Below are 23502 nucleotides of genomic sequence, written 5' to 3'. Positions count from 1 at the left end.
AAAAGGTTCAGTTCCCTCAGTCTCTCAGTAGGACATTCCCTTCAGACCTGGAATAAGTCTGGTTGCTCTCCTCTGAACTGCCTCTAGAGCAGCGATATCTTTCTTGAAGTGTGGAGCCCAGAACTGTACAAAGTATCCAGATGAGCTCTAACTAGTGCATTGTACAGTCTGAACATTACTGCCCTTGTTCTCAATTCTACACTTTTGACAATATACCATAACATCCTGTTTGCCTTTTATATTACTTCCACACATTGTTTGGATGGAGAAAGTGAGGAGTCCACATAGACTCCTAGGTCTTTCTCATGCGTTACTTCATCTAGTTCTACTCCCCCAATAGTCTAATTATAGTGGACATTTTTGTTACCTGCATGTAATACTTTCAAATAAATTAGTAAGACATGATCTGCCTCATCTAAACCCTTGTTTACATTGAAATGCTCCTGTATTTTCTAATAATTTCTTCCAAAATTGTACAGGTACTACAGGTTGGTCTGTAATTTCCTGGCTCAGTTTTGTCCCCTTTCTTGTGGATTGCTATGACATTTGCTGTCTTCCAGTCAGTTGGCACATCCCCTGTTCTAAGTGTCATTGGGAATATTTGAGTTAGCGGCCTATAAATAATTTCCCTCATTTCTTTAAGTACTGTTGGAAATATACCATCTGGCCCAGGTGATTTGTTTGTTGTTAATTCTGCTAGTCCCTTTAGTACCTCCTCCTCATTTATCCTGATCTCTCTTAGGGTTTGACTGGACTGAATGTTAACCTGTGGCATGTTATCTGTTTTTTCTTTTGTAAAAACCTCTGTGAAATACTCATTTAGATCATTTGCCACATCTTGTTCGTTTTCTAAGATACTTCCATTTTTGCCCTTTATCTGTTTCACTTCCTCTTTTATTGACCTCTTGCTGTTGTAATATTGAGAGCATGTTTCTTTCTATTTCCCTCTTTGCTTTCCTGATCCCTTTTTCAAGATCTCTTTGCAGTTCAACATATTCTTTGTATTTTGTTTAATCTCCATCCCTTTTGTATGCGCTATACAACATTTTCTCTTTCTCTTGATATTTTTTTGCATACCTCTATTAAACCATTTTGGCCAATGTTGTTTGGTCCTCAATTTGCTACGTTTTGGTACAAATTGCTCCTGAGCCTCAAGTAGTATATTCTTAAAATATGCCCATCCATTTTCAACTGACTCTGTATCCAGTGTGCTCCAGTCTACCTCTTCTAAGTGCCGTCTCATACCTTTAAGGTTTGCATTTCTAAAACTGTAGACCATTGTTTTAGACTTGGTCCTTGTTTTTTGAAAGTATGCCTTAAAGCTAACCATGTTGTGATCACAATTTGACATTGGTTCTCTGACTAGTGTCCTTCTGACTGTATCTTGGTCATTTGAAAAGATCAAGTCAATGCATGCGCTCTCTGGTTGGTTCCCTGACAAACTGAGTTAGAAAGCAGTCGTTTACCATCTCAAGCTTTTCTATTTCTGCTTCTGTAGTCCCCACTGGGCTTTCCCAGTCTATGTTTGGGAAAAAGAAATCCCCCATGATAACAGCCACATCCTTGCTACATGCAGTCCTGATTACATTGTACAATGAAATATCTATCTTTCTGAATATCTGAGTTCAGTGGTCTCCTACCACTAATCCTCCAGATCTTTTGTTCAAAAGTTTAACCCACAAAGATTGTTTTGTTCCTAGGATCTAATTTGAGTTCTTCTGCCTCAATGTAATTTCTGAAAGATAATGCTACCCCACCATCTCTTCGATTTTGCTTGTCTCTCCTAAACTGTGTGTATCGACCACATCAAACCAGAGGAGCTTTTCCAGATCAGCAGGGACACATGCACCTGGAGAAACAAATGGAAATTGGGCTTCAAGTCATTCAAGACAGAAAACAGGAGACACTTCTTCACACAGAGAGTCATCACAATCTGGAACAAACTCCCCAGTGATGTGGCTGAAGCTGACAATCTGGGAACATTTAAAAATAGACTGGATAGGATCCTTGGATCACTTAGTTATTAATGGACACCAAATGAGCATAATGGGTCGAATGGCCTACTGTCGTTTGTTAACTTCCATATGTTTTTACCGATACCTACTATTACAACAACAACTACAGTAGTATTCACCAGAAAATGTGTGTGGACACGTGTGCGTGCAAAAACATTTGTCAATAAAATTTTACAAACAGAATGAAGAATTAATGTTTTCTTTTACATGAAAGAACATTAATCATACTTGAAGGACAACACTGAATATCAGTAGTAACAACAAATTGCTTTTCTACAGGGTTGACCACATCCAAAAATACCTTGAGGCACTCTTCAACAACTAATAATTAAAAGCTATTAATAATAATTAAGAAACGACAATCCCCTGCAACAAAAGGACAACTTGTCACAGAATCACTTCATCACTGAAATAATTTCAAGTGATTTCTGGAAAAAAGATTTGCTGTCACTCACAGTTTTAATAGAGCAAGGGTGTAACACACCTGGAATAACTGATGAGGACATTTCAGTGAATGGAAAGCCATACGAAAAATGCTAACAATGTAACACCTTAATCCATGTAGCGAAAGACCAAAAGAATAACTAGTGACAGCACCTATTTTTTCCAGAAAACACTTCAGATAATTACATATTTTGACACATACACAACACACATACATATATACACTCACCTAAAGGATTATTAGGAACACCATACTAATACTGTTTGACCCCCTTTCGCCTTCAGAACTGCCTTAATTCTACGTGGCATTGATTCAACAAGGTGCTGAAAGCATTCTTTAGAAATGTTGGCCCATATTGATAGGATAGCATCTTGCAGTTGATGGAGATTTGTGGGATGCACATCCAAGGCATGAAGCTCCTGTTCCACCACATCCCAAAGATGCTCTATTGGGTTGAGATCTGGTGACTGTGGGGGCCAGTTTAGTACAGTGAACTCATTGTCATGTTCAAGAAACCAATTTGAAATGATCGACCTTTGTGACATGGTGCATTATCCTGCTGGAAGTAGCCATCAGAGGATGGGTACATGGTGGTCATAAAGGGATGGACATGGTCAGAAACAATGCTCAGGTAGGCCGTGGCATTTAAACGATGCCCAATTGGCACTAAGGGGCCTAAAGTGTGCCAAGAAAACATCCCCCACACCATTACACCACCACCACCAGCCTGCACAGTGGTAACAAGGCATGATGGATCCATGTTCTCATTCTGTTTACGCCAAATTCTGACTCTACCATCTGAATGTCTCAACAGAAATCGAGACTCATCAGACCAGGCAACATTTTTCCAGTCTTCAACTGTCCAATTTTGGTGAGCTTGTGCAAATTGTAGCCTCTTTTTCCTATTTGTAGTGGAGATGAGTGGTACACAGTGGGGTCTTCTGCTGTTGTAGCCCATCCGCCTCAAGGTTGTACGTGTTGTGGCTTCACAAATGCTTTGCTGCATACCTCGGTTGTAACGAGTGGTTATTTCAGTCAAAGTTGCTCTTCTATCAGCTTGAATCAGTCGGCCCATTCTCCTCTGACCTCTAGCATCAACAAGGCATTTTCGCCCACAGGACTGCCGCATACTGGATGTTTTTCCCTTTTCACACCATTCTTTGTAAACCCTAGAAATGGTTGTGCGTGAAAATCCCAGTAACTGAGCAGATTGTGAAATACTCAAAATTGCTTAAATCACCTTTCTTTCCCATTCAGACATTCAGTTTGGAGTTCAGGAGATTGTCTTGACCAGGACCACACCCCTAAATGCATTGAAGCAACTGCCATGTGATTGGTTGGTTAGATAATTGCTGTGTTCCTAATAATCCTTTAGGTGAGTGTATATACACACACACACCAATTCATGAAAAAATATCTAGAAGATGAGCACATACAAAATGGGAAGACAAAATCATAGACTTTGCAGGAGTGACATGGAAAATTCAAGCTGTAGATTGAAGCAAGAGGAACCTTCTTGGGAAGTCTTCCATCAACTAGTGGATCAGTAAAGGCTGGTGATGATATACAGACGGGTGACAAATTAAAGTAAAAAACAACATAAAGTGTCTCAGTTAGGTGTTGGGCACCATGAGCCCCAGAACAGCTTCAATGTTCTTGGCACAGATTCTACGAGTCTCTGGGCTCTACTGGAGGGATGAACATCATTCTTACAAAAGATATTCCCTCATTTGGGGTTTTGATGATGGTGGTGGAGAGCACTGTCTAAAACGTCGCTCCAAAATCTCCCATAGGTATTCAATTGGGTTGAGATCTGGTGACTGTGAAGGCCATAGCATATGAGTCACATCATTTTCATACTCAAACCATTCAGTGACCCTCGTGCCCTGTGGATGAGGGCATTGTCATCCTGGAAGAGATCACTCCCATCAGGATAGAAATGTGTCACCATAGGATAAAGGTGATCACTCAGAATAACTTGGTAATGATTTGCAGTGACCCTTCCCTCTAAGGGGACAAGTGGACCCAAACCATGCCAGGAAAATGCCCCCCACAGCATAACAGAGCCTCCGGACCCCCTCACTGTAGGGGTCAAGCAGTCAGGCCTGTACGTTCTCTTGGTGTCGCCACACACGCACTCACCCACTTGTCACAAATATGGTGAAGGATGACTCATCTGACCATATAACTTTTTCCCGCATCTCTGTAGACCAGTGCCTGTGGTGCCCCAATAATGACCCCTCTTTCAAAGTCACTTAGATCCTTTCCTCTTTCCATCTTGATCCAAAATCAAGGTCAACTGGGCCTGCTCAGCATTTGTACACATGCCACAGAGCCTGATAGGATGTTAATTGCTTAATTGTATCATGCAGTACACCTGTTTGGAGGCATCTGAATTTATTATGTTCCTCCACTCATTTATTCAGGTTTTTCTTTCAATTTGTCACCCGTCTGTATACATTATATTTTACACATTTACGTGTGTCTGTTTTACCTAGCAGGCTATGGGACTTGAGTGAAAAGGCCTTAAACACCCTACCAAGAGAAAAAATAAAACAAAAGCCATTCTATTGTGTATTTGAAAATGTCTGAAAATTGATAGTCAACACATGGAGTTAGGGCTGACAATCTCCCAAAATGTCCTGGAATTACCCCTCCTGGACTGCGCTAGGAGCAACCCTTCCGAAAAATAATTTGGAGGAAAAATCTAAATGTCTACTGAACAGCAATTCAGGTTGAAAAATACTTTTTATGCTGTGACATTTGAGTAACAGAAAATGTAAATTATTTTACAGCGTACTGTATGGTGTATGATGAATTGTTGCATTTATAAACATCTGTGTCAGCTCTTGCCTTTTGGCAATGCAAAGCAGTATAAACATTTACAAAAAATATCTGAAACACAAGTTAGATATTAAGCTACATTCTTTCAGATTGCTGAAAGACTGTTTAAGCCATGATGTCATACCTTACCAGAGATGGGCAATTTAAAAATGAGCACACCTGCAGAAATGTAATTGTTCAATTACATTTCAATTACATGATTGGCTTATAATTATTTAATTTTATTTCAGAATTTCATGAGCTGGTAAACAGAGGTTATACACTGCAGACTAGTTTGTGCGGAATGACAATTATAGCAGTATTGCCTCAGCAAATCCAATCTAATTGCATTTAACAAACAACAAAGGAAGAAATAAACCTTGATCAGAGACCAAACAATCTACTTTAATTGCACTTGAATTTAAATACATTTGATTTGCTAATTATGAGCTATATAAAAGGACAGACCTTATGAAGCTTAATCATTTGCAGTTCTGTTGCGTACTGAACAAGATTATGCCATCATTTTACATTTAAACCACATCTAGAGTGGAGAACAAAGCTATCCAAGCCACATTCAAAGAGGACTTAGAGTCTTTGCTACTGTCTTAAAAGGGGACCCGATCTTCACCCCTGAGAGATGTTTTATTAGATGCTACATTGGGTCAGAGGAGTTTATGTTCCTTCCAAAGTCAGAGGCCAAATTTTAAGTAAATCTAACAATGCAGCTGTGAATCTGATTGGAGAATACATTAAATGTATTAAATTAAATACATTAATGCATATTACTGTGTTTGTGTGATTACTGGTTATTTTAAATAGGTAAGATTTATATTTGTGGGGGAATCCTTGATATGAATGCATCAGTCTCTGAATAGCATATGATACAGAGGATTACACTTGTTAACATAATTCTCAGCCGTGAGGTATAAGTCTGGCTGGAGGATAGCAATAACTGATGTTAATGACTACAAAGTTAGATACTATAAACCATAATTTGAAAGATGAATCCAAACAAATAACAGCAGAATGGTAATGATGGTGTCAGGGGAGAGTCCTCGTCTCAATGTATATATCCCTCAATTACACATTGCTAGTGTAGGCTCACCAAACAGATCACAGCAATATCCTTATTGCACTGTGGTACAACTGTGTCATACTACTGTGCGTATGTGTGCGTATGCTTTTATGTAGATGTGCGTGCACTTTCTTTTCCAAGACTGCACGCGCCGGTTTGATACTTTAAGTGATTTATTATGTTTTACATAGAAAATACAATTTATTCTTCTGAAACACAAAATGTTTTTAAATACATTCAATATAGCTCTCCGGTTACGGTGGCCTGAATGTACAAATACAGCCGGGAAAAAAAAGGATCTTATTTCACATTCTCAACTACAGCACTTGATCAGAAAGCTCTGCAGCGAACAGTGCAATCTAGTGTATAGTTTACCCTATGTATACATCACAATGCAGTACCAAAGGTGGGAAATAGGAAACATAATAAAATAAACTATGAATATTGAACATGTAAATAAAACCACAAATATGAGAACAAAGCACATTAACATTAGAAACTTGAGTTTAAGCTTAAATCCTGGCCGCTAGGTTGTTTTCTTGGTTTGATTTTATACATGTTCTTGTTTTTGTTTTTCCGGAAATGTGGGAAATCATGCGCTGCAATGGGTGGTCCTTTGGTTTTTGCTGGTTTACAAACAGAAAAGCTTTGTATTCCACAGCAGGTCCTTTCCCCAGACTGCTCCACTACCCTTACAACAGAACGAAATTTGAGCCACAATTAGCTAGGGATGGACACATGCCAAGTGTTCTTAACCCAGACCCCTAACTGGCCCCAGAGGGTTGAACAACAGTGCCTTCTGTGGGAAAAGGCTCAAACACATAGGAGAAAAAACACCTGAACACCAATCGTTATTTTAAGATATAACTGGAACTTGTAAATAAAATATATGATTTTATTATTATGATTATTATTGAGATATGCTTTATATACATACATACATACATACATACATACATGTTTTAACCTTTTAATTAAGTTACAGCAGAGCCCTGACAATATATCACTAGGTACAAACATACAGGTATATTGCTTAAACAGTTGAAGGAACACAATACAATGTGTCAGTAGCTCTGTAAGTCGTTGCCTATCTTAAATGAATAGACATACCAGACAGATAACCTTTCTGGGACAGAAAACATTAGTGAAAGGAAATCTCAGAGTAAGAACATCAAATGAATTACGTGAGACAAGTTTATCAACAGCTTTTGTAAATTATTCTATGTTAATAATATCATTTTAAGTTTTGGAACAGAGAAAGTCAGTTTCAAGAACACTGCCAGCGAAATTATACAGAAGTCCAGTCCCTGGTGTAATTTCATTGCTGAAAGATTAAAATCAACCCCAGGTCACATCAGACTGTTGATACGTCTCAGTGACTTATCCACTGTGCTCCATTATAGGAAAGGCATAATTCAATTAACTTCTCCACAGAGGTAATTGAAAGCTATTTGGTACAATTAATTCTGTATATTTTAAAAATTGGCCATTTCATTTTATTACCTTCAAAAGTCAGCTTCATTTGAACAAACAAGTATTTTATGAGATTCTGTTTCCATTCCACGGTTATAATCTTGGGACCTGGAAGTCTATCATACATACAACAGGACATGCAGGTCTCTTTAAGTCACTTTAAATATCCTGCAGCTTAAGACTGTGAGAAGTCTATGGTTCCAGCTAATTCCATACCACATACAGTTGTATGAATTAAATCAATTGATGTTCTACATATCAAACTATATGAAGTATAATTATGCATTAGAATGTAACTTAATTGTAATGCACATAATGCAAAACACAAATGAGAAAGGAAGGAAGGACAGAAACACACAAGGTTTGATTGCTAAGAAATACACAACTGGAAAAACTGATTGAAACTAATTGAAAACAAAGATTCCCATCTAAAGGTAATGAATAAGCCTCTCGGTGATAGATGGCTAGTGGTAAAGTCCCTGAACTGTACTACACGACTTAACCAAACAGACAACCTCTGTGCTTTAGCCGTATGAAAAAACATGAGCCTGAAAACATAGGAAGACGCTCTTTGGCTCTCGCCCTGATGCCCTGGAGCAGAAAAAGAGCATCAGCATAAAAGGGGAAAGACCTCAGCAAGATCCTGTTTTATAAAGAAAACAAATTACTTCCGCTTTATGGAAATGCATACAGTGAGCTGGCATTAAGAGGTACGAAAAGAAAGAATCTCGCCCTTATCCAAAACTGAGGTCTGTTTTGAAATCCATTATTTATGCAACATGACAAAATGGTCAACATTACTATGTTGGTCTGCTTCGTGAGGCTGAACAATTGCTTTGCTTGTTGGGTTCCTTGTCTGTTCCCATTGTCAAGATTTTATCTTTCCCCTTCACATCGCTGCTTTGTTTTATTGTTCCGGATTCTACGCATAAACACCTCTGTGTATGTGCCAACTAAAATTATGCTTGTTCGAAGAGGAAAACCCAGAGAAATATAAAGAAATAGTGGGTCGACATGTGGATGATGACTGACAAAGCCTGTTCTTTTTCCTGGCAACTCTGTCCCACTTCTCCAACTTTAATAATGACACAACAAAGCTGATAAAATGGGTCAGTTTTGATTAAATTAAGAACTGAAATACTATATTGTCTAATATAAAATTGAGGCTAGAAAATGTATCTTCTTCTTAAGGAAGCTACTGAAAGATCTGATTAACGTTGACTTCAGTTTTATCTCCACTTTTATAATTGAACATTTGAAGATAAGGAAAATATAATGAGCGCAATCTCAACTTAGTGCTAATTTTGTTTTGCAAGGCTCTCTTTTTCTGTAACCCCAGGTCTTCGTACTTTAAAGACAAAGGTTTTCAATAGAAACCAATAATGATGGTACTTACTGCAATGGAGTCATTCTGTATTACACAGGTCAGTAGTGAAATCAGTGGGTTTATTGCACCAGCACTAGAAAACAAACCTGCTGATCCATCAACAACAACAGCAGAAGAAATCACCAGGAATGTAAATGATAAAACCTAAGCATATTTTACTCCAACTCCAGTCTTTTGAGCACAGATTGACATCTTTATGAATGTTCTCACACCCTATTTTTGCTTCAATTTAATTCTCCGCAATCTGCAAATCAAAATAAAATCATAGTATTTATAACTCCTGTATTACTTCATGCAAAGAATACAAGCAGTATGCTCTAAATAGTATTGTAATATTTAAAAATGTTCAATTACATTCTCTAAATAGATTTAGTGCATCTTTTCTACCCCCCCACCCCCCCCAAACTGGCGAGGCTTTCATTGTCTTTCCTCTTTTCAGTGTATTCATCTCCCTATCATTGTTATGCCCAACAGCTAAAATCAAGTTGCATTTCTATCATTTAAGCCAGGCTGGATATGGGCCATGCTCACGTCTAAAGTTTATACCTAGCCATCTCCTTCATTTATATCATGCCTGATGGGCGTTCTTTGGAATCGAAGTTGCCACTGATAGGCAGGCTATATTATCTCCAGTGTCTGCAAAGGAGCATGACCGTAACTTGGGATGAAATTAATTAGTTGAGTTCAGTGGAAAAACACTGAGAGGTATTCTCTACCCACAATCTCCCTCCCCCAACAGTACCACCACCACCATTCCCAAATTCCCTCCCTCTCTTCCAGGTTTAAGTCAATATGATCTGACATCACAGTTTTAGCCCATGATTTACAACTAACCAAACAAGATTCAATACAAGAAAGAAAAAAGCTGAGGGGGCAGATTTTTGGCTCCCGCTCTGCAATACATTGATGCTGAAGTTTTCTTCTGTCAGAAGAAGCAGGCCATTTTAAGTGGTTGCCATCTGTACAGGCTTTGAATCCTCCAGTGCCAACACGGGGAGAAGGCTGAGGACATGGCCTCTCACCATCACCGTAAGGGTATCTAATTTCTGTACCGATTTTATGTTGTTGCTGTTGATCTAAATGAGCTCCTTAATGTATTCAATCAATCTGTACTTTCCAATTGCAGTGAAAATCAAATTTAATTATAAAGCCCCCCCAAAAAACAAGCGTGGAATCGAAACTTATCAAACCTAAGAGCAACCTTTAAACAGATCGCAATAACAAGCACATCACAACAGGCATTTTGCTTGAAGGAGCTGCTCGACGCAGAAGCAGAGGAGATGCCTGCCAGATCAAATGTGAATGTCTCAGTAGCCCTGTTACTCAGTTTCTCATTTTATAAGCAGAGAGGTCAGTGGATATGATGCATCTCACATCTAACCGTTCACTGCTGCCAATAAAAGGTCTTATGCAGAGCATGCAATGTTTTTCCCTTTGCCCTTTTTTAATTAGGTGCAATTCCCTGGTTTGATGTTTTTGTTCTAGTTTGTTTGTTGTGTTTTTGTTTTTTTTCTGAGACATGAAAATTAGCTCATCTGAACAAATCCATCCAATACATCTTCAGCTTTAAACAGGGGAAGAGATGTCTGTCAGTAAAGGAAAATATATACATTTGTTTTGTATATGCCTTCACATAAAAAGCATTATAAATATGTATTTATTTTGATTGTTGATCGGTTGGTTGCTCTTTGAATTAGCACTTGCTAGACAGTAATCCCACTTAATTCTGTGATGTTATGGTGGGGGGGGGGAGCTGAGAACATCAAAACCAGGTTTTTGAACAGTCCTCTTTCAAGCATGGAGCTTTGGGGCTTACTTATTTTAAGACATTGTTTGTGAATAAGAAATACATTTGATGTGGAAAAAATGGTTTAGAAAAATTAAAATGATTCCACAAAACACAAACACAACGACAGCTTCTCAATATCTACATGCGTTTAATAAATGCCCTGGGAGAAATGAAGAGTTAACAAGCATGCACACTACTGCCATCTCCTGGACATCTAATACAGCAATCCAGCACAGCTCAGAGTAACAGGTGAAATGGTCCTGGCACCTGATCTCTGCAGAGCCCTCATCCAATCACAATCAGTCCCTGATTTCACATACACACTGGTGGACAGGGCACACGGCGGAAACACTGTGTTCTGTCACAGAAAGCACTCCCACCCGCAGTCTCATCATCAGTGGTCCACTTGCTCTGGTTGAACTCCCATACAGCTTAACCACTTGACCTACCACCCCCATCACACACACACACACACACACACACACACACACACACACACCCCTGTCCTATTTCCTGGCTACACTACAGGCTGTGCTCACACTCAGCCTAAGGCTATGAAATGTTACTGGAAAAAAGCAAGAATTAAATGTAATGCGAGGGGTTAATATAGCAAAGGCTAAAACGCTAAGAGGTGCTGATAGGGGGCAATTTACTCCTTCAATAGATAGGTGGACAAGGAAGAATCAGGCCCTGATTTAATTGGAATAATACCAAAGTAGCTTATTCAACTATAACAAAGCGCTCCGGAGACGTCAGGAAGACTCATCTAAAGTTTTTTCTAAAGAACATACTATCATATAGAAGATGACTCCTTTGGTTGCAGAGCAACTACATGACATCAAGGAGGTTACTAAGGTACCCCAAACTTGATCACAGAGTCTGTCTTTGTCTTCTGTTCTCTAGATGGCTTTGGATGAAAATGGTTTCCTAAAAATCAGCTACCCAAAAACTGTATTGGACCTGGCCTCTCCTAAGCAATATACAGAGCTGGAAATTGCACATGATTTACACAATCTTGCTACAACGGTAATACGAAGAGAATATATTTGGCATCTAGACAGGGCACTGACATCAATGCACTATAGTCTCCTATACAGAGCTTTGAATGAGTCGAATCAGACTGATAGTCCAAACTATTTTATCTAGTGTCTATCCTGGTTGAAAATGGACAAGAATGTTCTGCACTTCTTTCATCCTGACATAACAAGTTATTTGTGCAGGAAAGATAGTGTGGCTTAGATGATTGATATATCTCATGTGATTGATCTGATTGCAGATCCATTTCTTGCACTGAACAGGACTTGAAAACAACCAATCACACCAGGCGGGCTCGCTCTGATCACCACCGTACTGACATTAAAACAAGCAGTCAACAGAAAGCTGCAACCAAAAGAAAAGTGTTAAAACGCTATAAAAAATGACAAGGTAATGGCATCAAACTGTGATTTTCCTAAAGGTCAAGAAAGAAGACCAGCCAAGAAGGGTTTACATCTTTCTTCAGAGTCTCTGGATAAGTGATGAAAAGAGCAGAGCCTGGAAGCATCACATAAGCTCCTTTAGTAGTACAATATAAAAGGAAAACAGACATCAAATAAACAGTCATACAAAACCAAATCAACACCTAGCACTTCAAGACATCAATAAACAAACACAGGGGCTAACTACTATTATAACTAATACTAAAGATAAACTGCAAACAAGTCAAATCGAAATCCGTTCTCAAAATCCAAGTTCAAGTCACAAGTCCGCGAGAACAGCCGACCAGGTGTTCCCTGCAAATCTTCCTCCCCTGAGGTCCGAGGACCGGCCAGCACTGCAGCACTATTGCACTTAAAAAAAAAAAAAAAAAAAATATATATATATATATATATATATATATATATATATAATTTTTTTTATTTTTTTATTAACAATAGCTTTTTTTTTTTTTACAAGATGTCTTTTTATCATCACTGCAAATCATCCAATCATTTCCCACTAGTCCTATTTGATGTTCAGTACCAGACTAATGAGAGACACACTGATGTAGAAAATGTCAGGGGAGCATATTACTTTGTTAGAACTATGGCCCCTTGACAGAAGAGAAGCCCATGTTCATAGGAAAATAAAACACAACTGATGGTACACAAGGTGAATTTGGGGAGAAATAAAAAATCTGCCAACTTTTATATTCGTAATAACAATCATAATATAACTTGGCTTTCGATAAAACTGTAATAATTGTGGTGTGTAATAACCATGACTGATATCCTTGCAATTCAGACTGCAATCTAAACTGAAGGTCATCAGAAGAGGACGGAAGAAAGGAAGGATGGACAGATGGTGGACTGATGAATAGATGGATGGATGGGGAAATGAAAGAAAAAGGAAGAGAATAAAGGACAGAAAAATTTAAAAAAACTGTAGATCTGTTAATAATTTTTGCCAAACCTATTCTCCGTTTCATAATATTTAAAAAATATTAACTCAGAGCTGACAGCGAAGGGTGTATCAGGTATCTACAAACACTACACTGTTCTCCACTGGCTGCCGGCACACAGAAGGAGAAAGAGCTCAGTTTACAAAGGCTTCATTTCATATGCCAACAATAGAGTTACTTATAAAGAGGTAATGCCGAGAAGCACTTCTCGACTGCTTTGCGGTGGTTTAAAGACTCAAGTCCTCACAAATATGCAAATAAAAGTTTTCATGATAGATGCCCCAAGATAAAATTGGCTTCTGCAGATCATTACTGTTGACAAGGCTTGTTACACGCAATGCTTTGTTAGAAATCGACAACTTGAAGCAGGTGTTTTGTCTTCAAGGGATGTTCTCTCTACATTTTTTCCGCTTATTTTAACATTTTCGCAGATAATGCCCTGCCTAAAAGACAACTGCCTAAATGTGTTATCTTAAGTTTTGCTATAAAATGATCTATATACATACATACCTTCATAGACAGAGATATAGGTTAGTATTTTAATAATATTTTAATATATTATTATTATATAATATTTATAATTAACAATCAATAAAAAGTTAAAACCCAGAGTAATATTTCTAAAACTATTCTGGAAATTTAGAAATTTCTATCACTTTGAAGTTAAGGAGTTAAGAATTGTTCTAAATGGATACAATTGAAGGACAATGTTGACGCCAAGATCTCAGTTACGCATTTGGTTGCCGAAAGGTAATTCATCTCTGCGTTTCGTCCTTCCCCGTTTCTGAAGGATCCCTAATGAAACAACAGTGACAAGATTAGTTGACAATATGGTCTGCACACCCACCAGTCCTCATCTTAAAAGGCACCTAAGTCTGTTTCCATTTAATTTCCAGAGAAGCCTGCTGTCCCCGCTCTGTGCAGAATCGAAAGAAGTAAATGGTGTCAGAATTCGAAAGACACCAGCCCAATTCTCCACAGAGCTGCCCTGAAATCTCCTGTCTTAAATAGTCCATTGACATCACTCCCATAATCTTCAGATTAGTCAAATTTAGATCTGCCGTACCTACAGATTTACCTCAGAGACTCCCATGTTTTAGTTTTTTTCCCCATTCAGCTCAAGACTCTGCAGAGGTATCTGTGGAAAACATCGGCTAACAGATTGGACACAGCATTCAAACGGTGTCATAGGAGCCTAGCAGCATCAAGGAGTGGTTTTCATCACAGTCTGACCTCACTTTTGATTACCATTCTGAAACGCTTGGAAGCCGACACTGAACCCGGTGCCAAAATCTTAGTACCATACTCTGACCCCCACCTCATCTCTTCTTGACGGCAAAGGGTTCTGACTGGATAGCATCTGTGTGCAACCCTCTCCTTCATTCCTCACAACGACCTAGAGAGCAGCACAGCGGTTACATTTACAGCATTCATTTTCTTTGCTAAATCAACTTCGGTGGCACTTCATCAAAAGGTAACTGTATCCATAAGGTGAAAGAACGATTCTTTGTCAGCTCGGCCTCGTCTCCTCAAGGTCTTCAACAGCACAAGAATAGAATGGATGCCTCTTTTTTCACTTGGAAAAGGAAAAAAGCCATAGGAGAAGGATAAAGAAATTAAAAAAGAAGTCCACCTCTAGGATATTAACAAGAAAAGGCCCTCAAATGAGATTAGAGCCCCCTGACCAGTAGTCTATCGCTGATGTCAAGCGAAATGTAGTCACTCTGATGCCGACAGATTGTAAAATACTGCAAGATTCTAGACTACTTTCTGTAGGTTCCTTTTAATACACATCTTATGCAGTTTGACTCTGTCAACAATAATGTAATTATTTTTTTCTACTACGCTGCCAAGGACATTATGCTGTTCACATTTTGTTTTTTCCATTTGATTTCATATTTTGATATATTTTTTAATTCATTTCCCTCTCAGAATTCTAAGAGACGAATTGTCTCTCGAACATAATTTCCCCTCTCTTGCATTAGAGAGAGCGAAAAAAAACATCAGGGCAACAACTGAATTTACTGCATTTCCAATTCAAGAAGCAGTGTAATGTAGCTGTTTGAAATCATCAAAGTAATGGCATCACCGATAACCCTTCATTAAAAGAATATATTAAGGCCCCATCAATGAGGGAAAGAATGTAGAAATGTATAACTTGTAGAATCATCTTATGTTCGCATTTTGGTTAATAAAAATGCAAATACGGAAACTCAATCCTTATGAACTAATGCACTTCAAAGCAAAATAATCAATAGAACCACATTTGATTAGCGTTATCACCACTACTGGTACTATTACCACTAGTTGTATTAGTTGACTGAGGTAATTTCCAATACAAATGTCATTCAACAAGGACCTAAAATAAAAATAATAAAATAAGAGTGCAAAGTTTACACTCTGAAGAGTGGTGAAACTAAAACACAGAGTCCAGGTGGGACTGTGCTGTTTAAATGGTTACAGGCTGTGAGGTAGACATGCATGAGACAGTGGCTGTCTGAGTTTTCAGGATGTGTCTGAATAGTCAGATAGTGTAGTCTTGATGTTCCCAGGTAGCTTGTTCAACCACAGTAGGTTAATGGACTGAGATTGGGCCAGGAGACAGGAGAGTGAGGTGAAGGCTCAGCCAAACAGCTTGCCAAAGATGGACACAGAAAGGGAGATATACATAGAGACAAGGGACTGGCGATAGCAGGGCAGAGTGATGGAGAGAGCAATGGGCAGAGACAAGAATCTTAAACTAGATGTGCAAACAGGTGGGCAGCAGCGCAGAGCCTCGATGGAAGAAGCAGGTGAGAAAGACAACCAGCCGAGCAGCAGAGTTTTAGATGAGCTGAGCTGCAGCAGTACAATCTAGAGAGGATTTGGACCCAGACCAGAAGCTGAGTGGTAGGGGAGGTTGTCAAGAAAGCACCGATCTTGTAGATGTTATCAAGATGGAAACAGCAGGAGCATCCCAGGGATGGTAGAGGGCAAAGAGAGAAAGGGGGGGGAAGAGTGATAGAGTCAAGATAAGTACATTTAGAGAGATCAGAACAGAGTCAGGAAAATAATTGTGTGTGGAACTGGTCAGATGCAGCCAGTAAAGATCTTAAAAGTAATCTGAATTCATCCAAGAGGAAATACTTTGGAGGCACACATATCTGTCAGGGTTATAGGTTAGCAAGAAGAGCAAATTATGTTAAAGTAGTTCATTTGGGTAATATTATTATCAGGCTTTAAATCAGTATGAAACGCTGAATAAGTCCAACTTGTTGCCTTATTGTTAATACTTTCTCATAAACAGACATGTGGAGTTCAAATGAAACTAAATACATTGCTTTCCGTTTCACCCGGCCAGCGCCTACAAAGAGCCCGCAGCTCTTATAGATGCTGAAATGGATCAAACTGCTCTGTAAGAGGAGTCTCATCTGTTTCCCCACATGCACACCACATCTCATGTCACCACCTGGGAGTTAAGCAAAGGAATGCATTAAGTAACTCTGTAGTTGTCCTGAACACTAAGGCAATCAACAAAGCAACATCCTCCACAGGCAGTGGGAAAAACAGCTGACCGCATAGGCAACAACTTGCTCGACTGCCGAGTCCATACAAGTCAAGAAAACACATCATGAATGCATGTGGTTCCACTCCAGAGGTTTTTATATTTGCCAAATGCAGAGCACACATCTATACAGCCAACATCCTCACAACAGCCAAGACCAGACTGCAAAAAAGATAAAACATTTCCCCAGAGTGGGAGTCTCTTGTTGTGTTTAACCAGTAACAACAGCAGATGAAAATGCACTTAAAATGTTAACAGCTCCACTGGGTAAAGACCACCCCTCACAAAGCCCTGTCTCAGCTGATCCTTCTCAACTTTTCAAGTGATGGCCTTAAAAGTGGGAACGATCACTGAGTCACTTGTGAGAACAAAATCTGCCTGTATTATCACTGTAGCCGTTGACAGGTTTGGTTGGACCAGTCAATAGAAAAACCTGGATTTCACTTACTTTGCCAAATGTTTAACCAAGCATTTAAAAAAATAAAATAAAAATAAAAATAAAAAGTCAGCAGTTTCTTCACAAGAGACATCATGGTGTCTCCTTTTGTGTGGAAACTGAATAGATGTGTTATTCAGGGAAAGGAAAATTGGTACCTTTAATATAATTCACAATCTATTTTTAAAAAGCCTTTAAAGCATTGTATTGGATGGCACTTCTGTGACAATACCCACAATACGAGCCACCAAGGTCTCTTTAGAATGAGGAACCTCAGAAAATTAACACGAAAGGGAAAACATTCACACCATTTGCGCTGGATACCCATTATTTTCATCTATGTGACAATTAGACCTAACTTATGCAATTGCATATTATAAAAGCCTACAATTGCACACTATCGGATACACAAAAGCCAATTATGTGTGTTAAAAAAACAGCTTAAATCCCACTAATTGCAGGCTTACTATGATTGCTTTCAGGATATCTAAATGAATAAAATGTCACAGGTTTGATGTATAGTATCAACACTGGCCAAAGTGCTTTCCCTCTCCCTAATGGACGTTTTTTGTATTTGAAGCATAGATATCATGACACACCGTCAAGCAAAAACAAAATCACATGATAAACAGGGCACACAGACCTACAATACCACCCTCCTCAATTACCTGGGCTAATTTTATACATCTTGACTACTGCCATTATTATTAGGATTATCATCACAGGAGTAGTACACTAGTAGTAGGAGAACACAGTCCCAAGGGTATTATTTTTCACTGCTGGCCTGAGGAACAGTGATAAATCGCATTATTATACAGCTAGTTAACAATATTGGAGGTTCAGAGAAAAGCATCTCCGCAGAGAAATTAGCACTGTACATTTCTTTGCCCAATCTCATCTAGCCCAATTCACTTTACAAATGAGAATTATGTAAATATTGCGGTGGGGTTATTTAGAAGGAGATAAACTGACAAGATGAGGCCAATTGCTGAGGTTGACAGTAAAGACACTGCTCACAATGAAAGGTTAGTGGATTCAATGTAGGGCGCTCTACCTGGGGATGTCTTGTACAGTGTTACCTATCATGGTCCTGGGGGAGCTGTATGTCTTCTTGTTATTCTTGTGCCTGAGCTCTGGATCACTTCAGATAATCTAAACTTTTAACTGGACCATTTGCTTGATAAAACCCAATACATATGTATACGACTAATTGCAGCTATATCAACTGGGTGTTAGAAAGCAGCCTTAACCCAAGTACAACGTGCAGGGTTTAACTCTTACTGGGCTTCACAATGCCTATGATTTAGGCCAACTGTTCCAATGACCAGGATGTGTGGAATGTAACCATCAGATCCAAGAAAAAAAAGCTTATTATGGGATTGTTTTACTACACTACAATTAGTTGTTCACAGGTTTAAGAGATGAGGAATCAACCCACCTAAACTTTCTGTTGTTTGTTTCTCTTGTTTTTCCTGAATCCAATGACTAAAAAATAAATAAACAGAGCTAATTAAGAAAATAGTTCAATTGAGGTCTCTCAAATGAAAAGCTAATACGAGTTTGGTTGCAATTAAATGCAGAAGACACAGAGAAATCATGTCCTTATAGAAACTGACTGTGGGCAGATGAGATCACGCAATGCCGAAGTGATAGAAGTCATGGCCTTCCCTAGTGAGGTCTGTGCCACAGCTTAGAAAAATTGAAAGAGGAACAGAAACTCTAGTCTTCACAAGGAGGATAGGATTCCCAGGTTAGATGGAATGGCAAGTTAACATTGGAGGGGAAATACTGCCCCCCTCCCTCGGACAACATACATTTTCATAATTTTTGTGCACTTATATACATGAAATAGGAAAACCTCAATATCACAAGCTGTATGCAATGCCAAGTCAAAGTCAATTCCTCAATATGGTTTTAAATTTGTAAGTCACCAATGCTTTTTAGTTCTTGTTTTGCCACCGCTGGGATTTTTTTTTTTTTTTTTTAATCTCAGGTGAGGTCATTTCCGGCAAAACTGTGCACTAAAGTGAACCGCTTCCTCTGCCCGGTAACCACTGTCTGTTGTGTGGAGCTCAGACAGGCCAAATTCAGCCAGCAGTAAATCCTGTCCTGGCTCTCTAGCATGCAAGTCATTTTCACTGAACCACATTATTCTTACTAAAGTACATATATTAAAAAACAAACCACAAAAAAGGTGAACATCTCCATTGTAAAGTAGAAATATAATCTTGATTATCTCCAATTTTAAACTGAAAACATAGGATGTCTAATATCTATCAGTTCATGCATACCTCAAACACAAGCTAAAACCAGGGGAGGAAGAGGAGAAAGGGAGGTTAAGGATGCTAAAATGGGCAAAATCTAAACCAATTAAAATGTCTTTTAATCAGCTTATGGAATATTGCTTTGTACCACTATGTTCCAATAAATCCCTATACAGTTTTTTTTTTAATTAATAATTAAGAAATTATAAAATTATAAAAAATAAAGCTCATTATCAGGTCTTTAGTTAACCATCTTAGTTATCTGTTGAGCTGGTTACTGCTCTGAAACCACTGCTGATTTTGTGGCGTTCAGTACGTTGTATATTGGAGAGAAAAAACACTAGTTGCAGCTCATTGTGGAATAGTCCAAATATACTGGCTGTCAGCTCCAATAGTGAATGTTGAACTTTGTGTGTGGAGTTCAAAGAGAGCTTCATTAAGGGCATTGAAATCAAAGAGCTGTGCTCCCACCACTGTGAAGATACTGGGACACATTTTGCCAAGCCTACAAGACCCATACATGTAACCCTTTGTTTCCAGTACAAAGCAGGCAAATGCAGTACTGAAGCAAAACGTTTCTCACCCCCCTAAAGTCTAGGAAACTGTTCAAATTGTGCCTCAATGCTGACTGATTGGTGCACTAGGTGGACACTAGGTATAGATGTGTGTTTGATACACTGAAAGTGGAGGAGACCGTTAAACGATTAGAGGGAAAGGTTACATATGATCAAGTCCTCACACTGGTTAAAATAGATACCTTGGGCTGCCACATTACTCCATCACCCCCCTCTGTATCCGATTATTATATTGGGGGAAGTTGCATCAACACTGTTTGCACTCAAAAGGTACCTGAACACGATGCAATGAATACATAAATGAATAAACAAACAAACAAATAAATAATAAATCAACCTTCCTTGCGATGCTTGACACTCATGACTCTATTAACCTGTTCATTTGCAGGCGCTGCACTTGCTTTGCTGCGTCTCTTTCTAATGCAATTAAGAAAGCACTACTGTTTGCACGCATCTAATCTGCAAAACGAAAAGAAGCAGGAATGTATCTTTTCCCCAGCACTTGCCAGACGCTGCCCAGAAAGCTGTATTCAACACAGCATCCAGACTTTGTATCAATGCGTTTGGCACCAGAGAAAGAGAAGGGAGGCAGACTGGAGAGTTGTGTCTGTCCAGCCTGGGTACTAGTGCAGTACAGAATATGTTTCAAATTGAGATGTCCCCCCTACCTTGAAATCCAAAGAGTAAAACGACCCCCACGATCCAGATGCTGTGTATCCAGACGCTATGCATGTTGTCCTCTTCTTGTCTGCCTGCTTCTCTACCCCAAAACACACAATCCAGTTTTGTTGAGGTCTCCTGCAGATTTGGGCTCTTCCCCCTGACCTGGACCTGTGTTGCTCTCTTGCCTCACTCTGCTCAGCACTGGCTCTGCCGCTCTCCTCCGCCGCTGCTGCACAGTACAGGACCGGGAGCTGAGCTACAGAAACAGCACAGCCGCTTCAATCACAGCCACTTCCTAGCTTTTCTCTTTTTTTCCCCCCCTTCTTTTCTTTCTCTCCGTGACTTTCTGTTCATCGCTGCCACCTAGCTGCCGCCCAGGTAAACACATGCATGAACAGAGAGCATCAAAAGATTGTGGACGCTGCTTTTCGGTGTATATATCATCTATTAAGTGATTAAACACATTATATTTAGGCCATGGTTTCAAGTATACAGAAATAGCCAGTGTCCTAGAGGTTAGAGGATGCTGGGACAGGACAAGAGCTGCCAGGCGAAGACATATGTAATGCCCACAGTGCTATCCTGTACCCCAGTGTAATCAAATGGACCTTCCTGCCTGTCCTGTAACTGTAGGCCCAAGGCAGTGGACATCAGCTCGGTGGAAGGGCAGCACAGACTGAGCCACAGACATATCTAACCCTAAGTGCTCATCTGAATTCAGTCAGATCAATAGAACAACAGTGCTAGAACCACGATTGCCTGCTGCTACTAATAATATTGATAGCCCTATTAGAATATAAATATGTGTGAGTGTGTGTGCAAGAGCGTGTGCGCGTGTGTGCGTGTGCTTTGAAATCCCAAAGAACATTGCTCAAGGCACATGTAGACAGCACACATAATGCATTACACTTTTGGACTTTTAGATGTTAGCAGAACAGTTTCCTGCCACATTTTCCTATCTGACTCATTGATAAAACTCAAACTCAAACTCAAAGCTTTTCAGGGCAAAGCATGCATGTGTAAATCAGAGTGGACAAGCAGCCAGCAACTCTTCAAAATGGGCAGCTTTTGAGTGCCAATTATAAGTGTGTTGTAAAGCAGGCTATCACTGCTGCGGGGCATCATTCAGCTGCTCTTTGTGCATTCTTAAGACTTCATTGCAATGCTTCTTCATGTGCCAGAGAAAAGAAGAGTCTTAAAATTTGTTCTCTTTTTTTCTTTCTTTTCTGGTGGAATGAGATCTTCTTCACCACGGAACAGCTACACAGAAGCGATGCAGCAGCTGTGGGGTTTTGTTATAGTGTTAAAGTCCTTTTGAGAATCTTTATATTCATTTTTAGTCACAAACTATGTCATATTGTGTTTGGCCTGAATAGATAGGACAGGCAATAAGAGGACCCACCCTGGAGAATGTGAAATTAAAAGTGTTTGTAAACCATTGGCTTATAAAAACATTCAGCATCCACTTGAAGAAGACTAAATGTTAGAGTGAATACATGTTTCACTGTTATTTTACATTAGTTATTGCTACTACTATTACGCAGTGTAGTGAAATGTCTCTCAGTCACATATGTGATCACTGAGACAAATAAATGAGAAAATAAGGAGAGGACAGCAGCTTGTACACTAGCCAGTCTGCTATTGGTTGTTTTAAACAGGGAGCCTGAAAGAGTCTAGAGAGGGAGTGTACGGTAAGTACAATATAATACAATACAAATGTATTCTCATACAGCGCTCTTTGAACAAAGCATCTCAGAGTGCAGTACACAATTAAAAACAAGACATATGCAAAAACAAAGCAGTGTAGTACAATGGGGCCAGGCAAGGACATAAGATATAATCACATATCCATAGTTACCCCTCACAAGGATGGGTATTCTGAAGGGACAGCACCAGAAAAGTCAATGTTTTGCTTTGTGGAGTGTGGACCACAATCAATAGTAAAAATAAAGTGTTTTTACATGGAAATGTGTCTGAGGCACAAAGAGGTAAACATCTAAAAGGGAAGGAAATAATATGGCATGCCTTACCATTTCCTTACCAGTACTCACATGACATCTCTCCATATCAAAGGAAACAGCCTAGATAGGGCTTGGAGTAGCTGGTATGCGGAGAGCTTCAACTTGAAATCCTTTGTTCTGACAAGAAAACCGTAAAGGAAAAAAAAAAGAAAAAAACCCACCTGGAATGGACGATGAACAACTGAGATTTGTCAAAAGAGGAAAGGGGAAGAGTGCTAGAGAAAGATAAAGTGATTTTGTTTCAGATTTTGGGCTGCAAGAAGAATCTGGCAAGTGGAAATTAACCATTTGTATTATAAATGATACAGCACCTTCTTAATGAGGTTTTACAGTAAGATTTCCAGTTGAGATTATTTGTTTTGCTTTGGGATTGATGTGTGATAAATGTGTTTTGTTTTTTTTCCATCTGTTGAATGTATCGGCCCTGCCTGTGTGTTAACAGGCCTGCTGGGATCTAAGCTGAATGTCCCACTTGGGTTATAAAGCCCTGAAGCAATGCACTAGCCCTAACACTGCACTCAGGGTTGGCATTGCTTATGTTCCAGCCAGAAGGGAAGACCGCCAGCTGAT

The 23502-nt window shown here is 39.2% G+C and overlaps 1 protein-coding gene across 1 annotated transcript in view; it reads right to left on the bottom strand.

Moving 5' to 3' along the window:
• lsamp (limbic system associated membrane protein) overlaps window positions 1–21165 on the bottom strand; it is a 614372-nt gene extending 593207 nt beyond the window's left edge. The window contains exon 1 of the mRNA XM_066699129.1: window positions 20917–21165. Coding sequence (XP_066555226.1) covers window positions 20917–20980 — 64 coding nt within the window. The 5' untranslated portion in view covers window positions 20981–21165. The remainder of the gene's footprint in view (window positions 1–20916) is intronic.
• Window positions 21166–23502: the final 2337 nt, after the last annotated feature.

The sequence above is a fragment of the Amia ocellicauda genome, chromosome 3 (genome assembly GCF_036373705.1).
Source record: "Amia ocellicauda isolate fAmiCal2 chromosome 3, fAmiCal2.hap1, whole genome shotgun sequence".
Lineage (NCBI taxonomy): Eukaryota > Metazoa > Chordata > Actinopteri > Amiiformes > Amiidae > Amia > Amia ocellicauda.
Note: the sequence above shows the minus strand (reverse complement) of the source record. Positions and strands in the feature narration are given on the sequence as shown.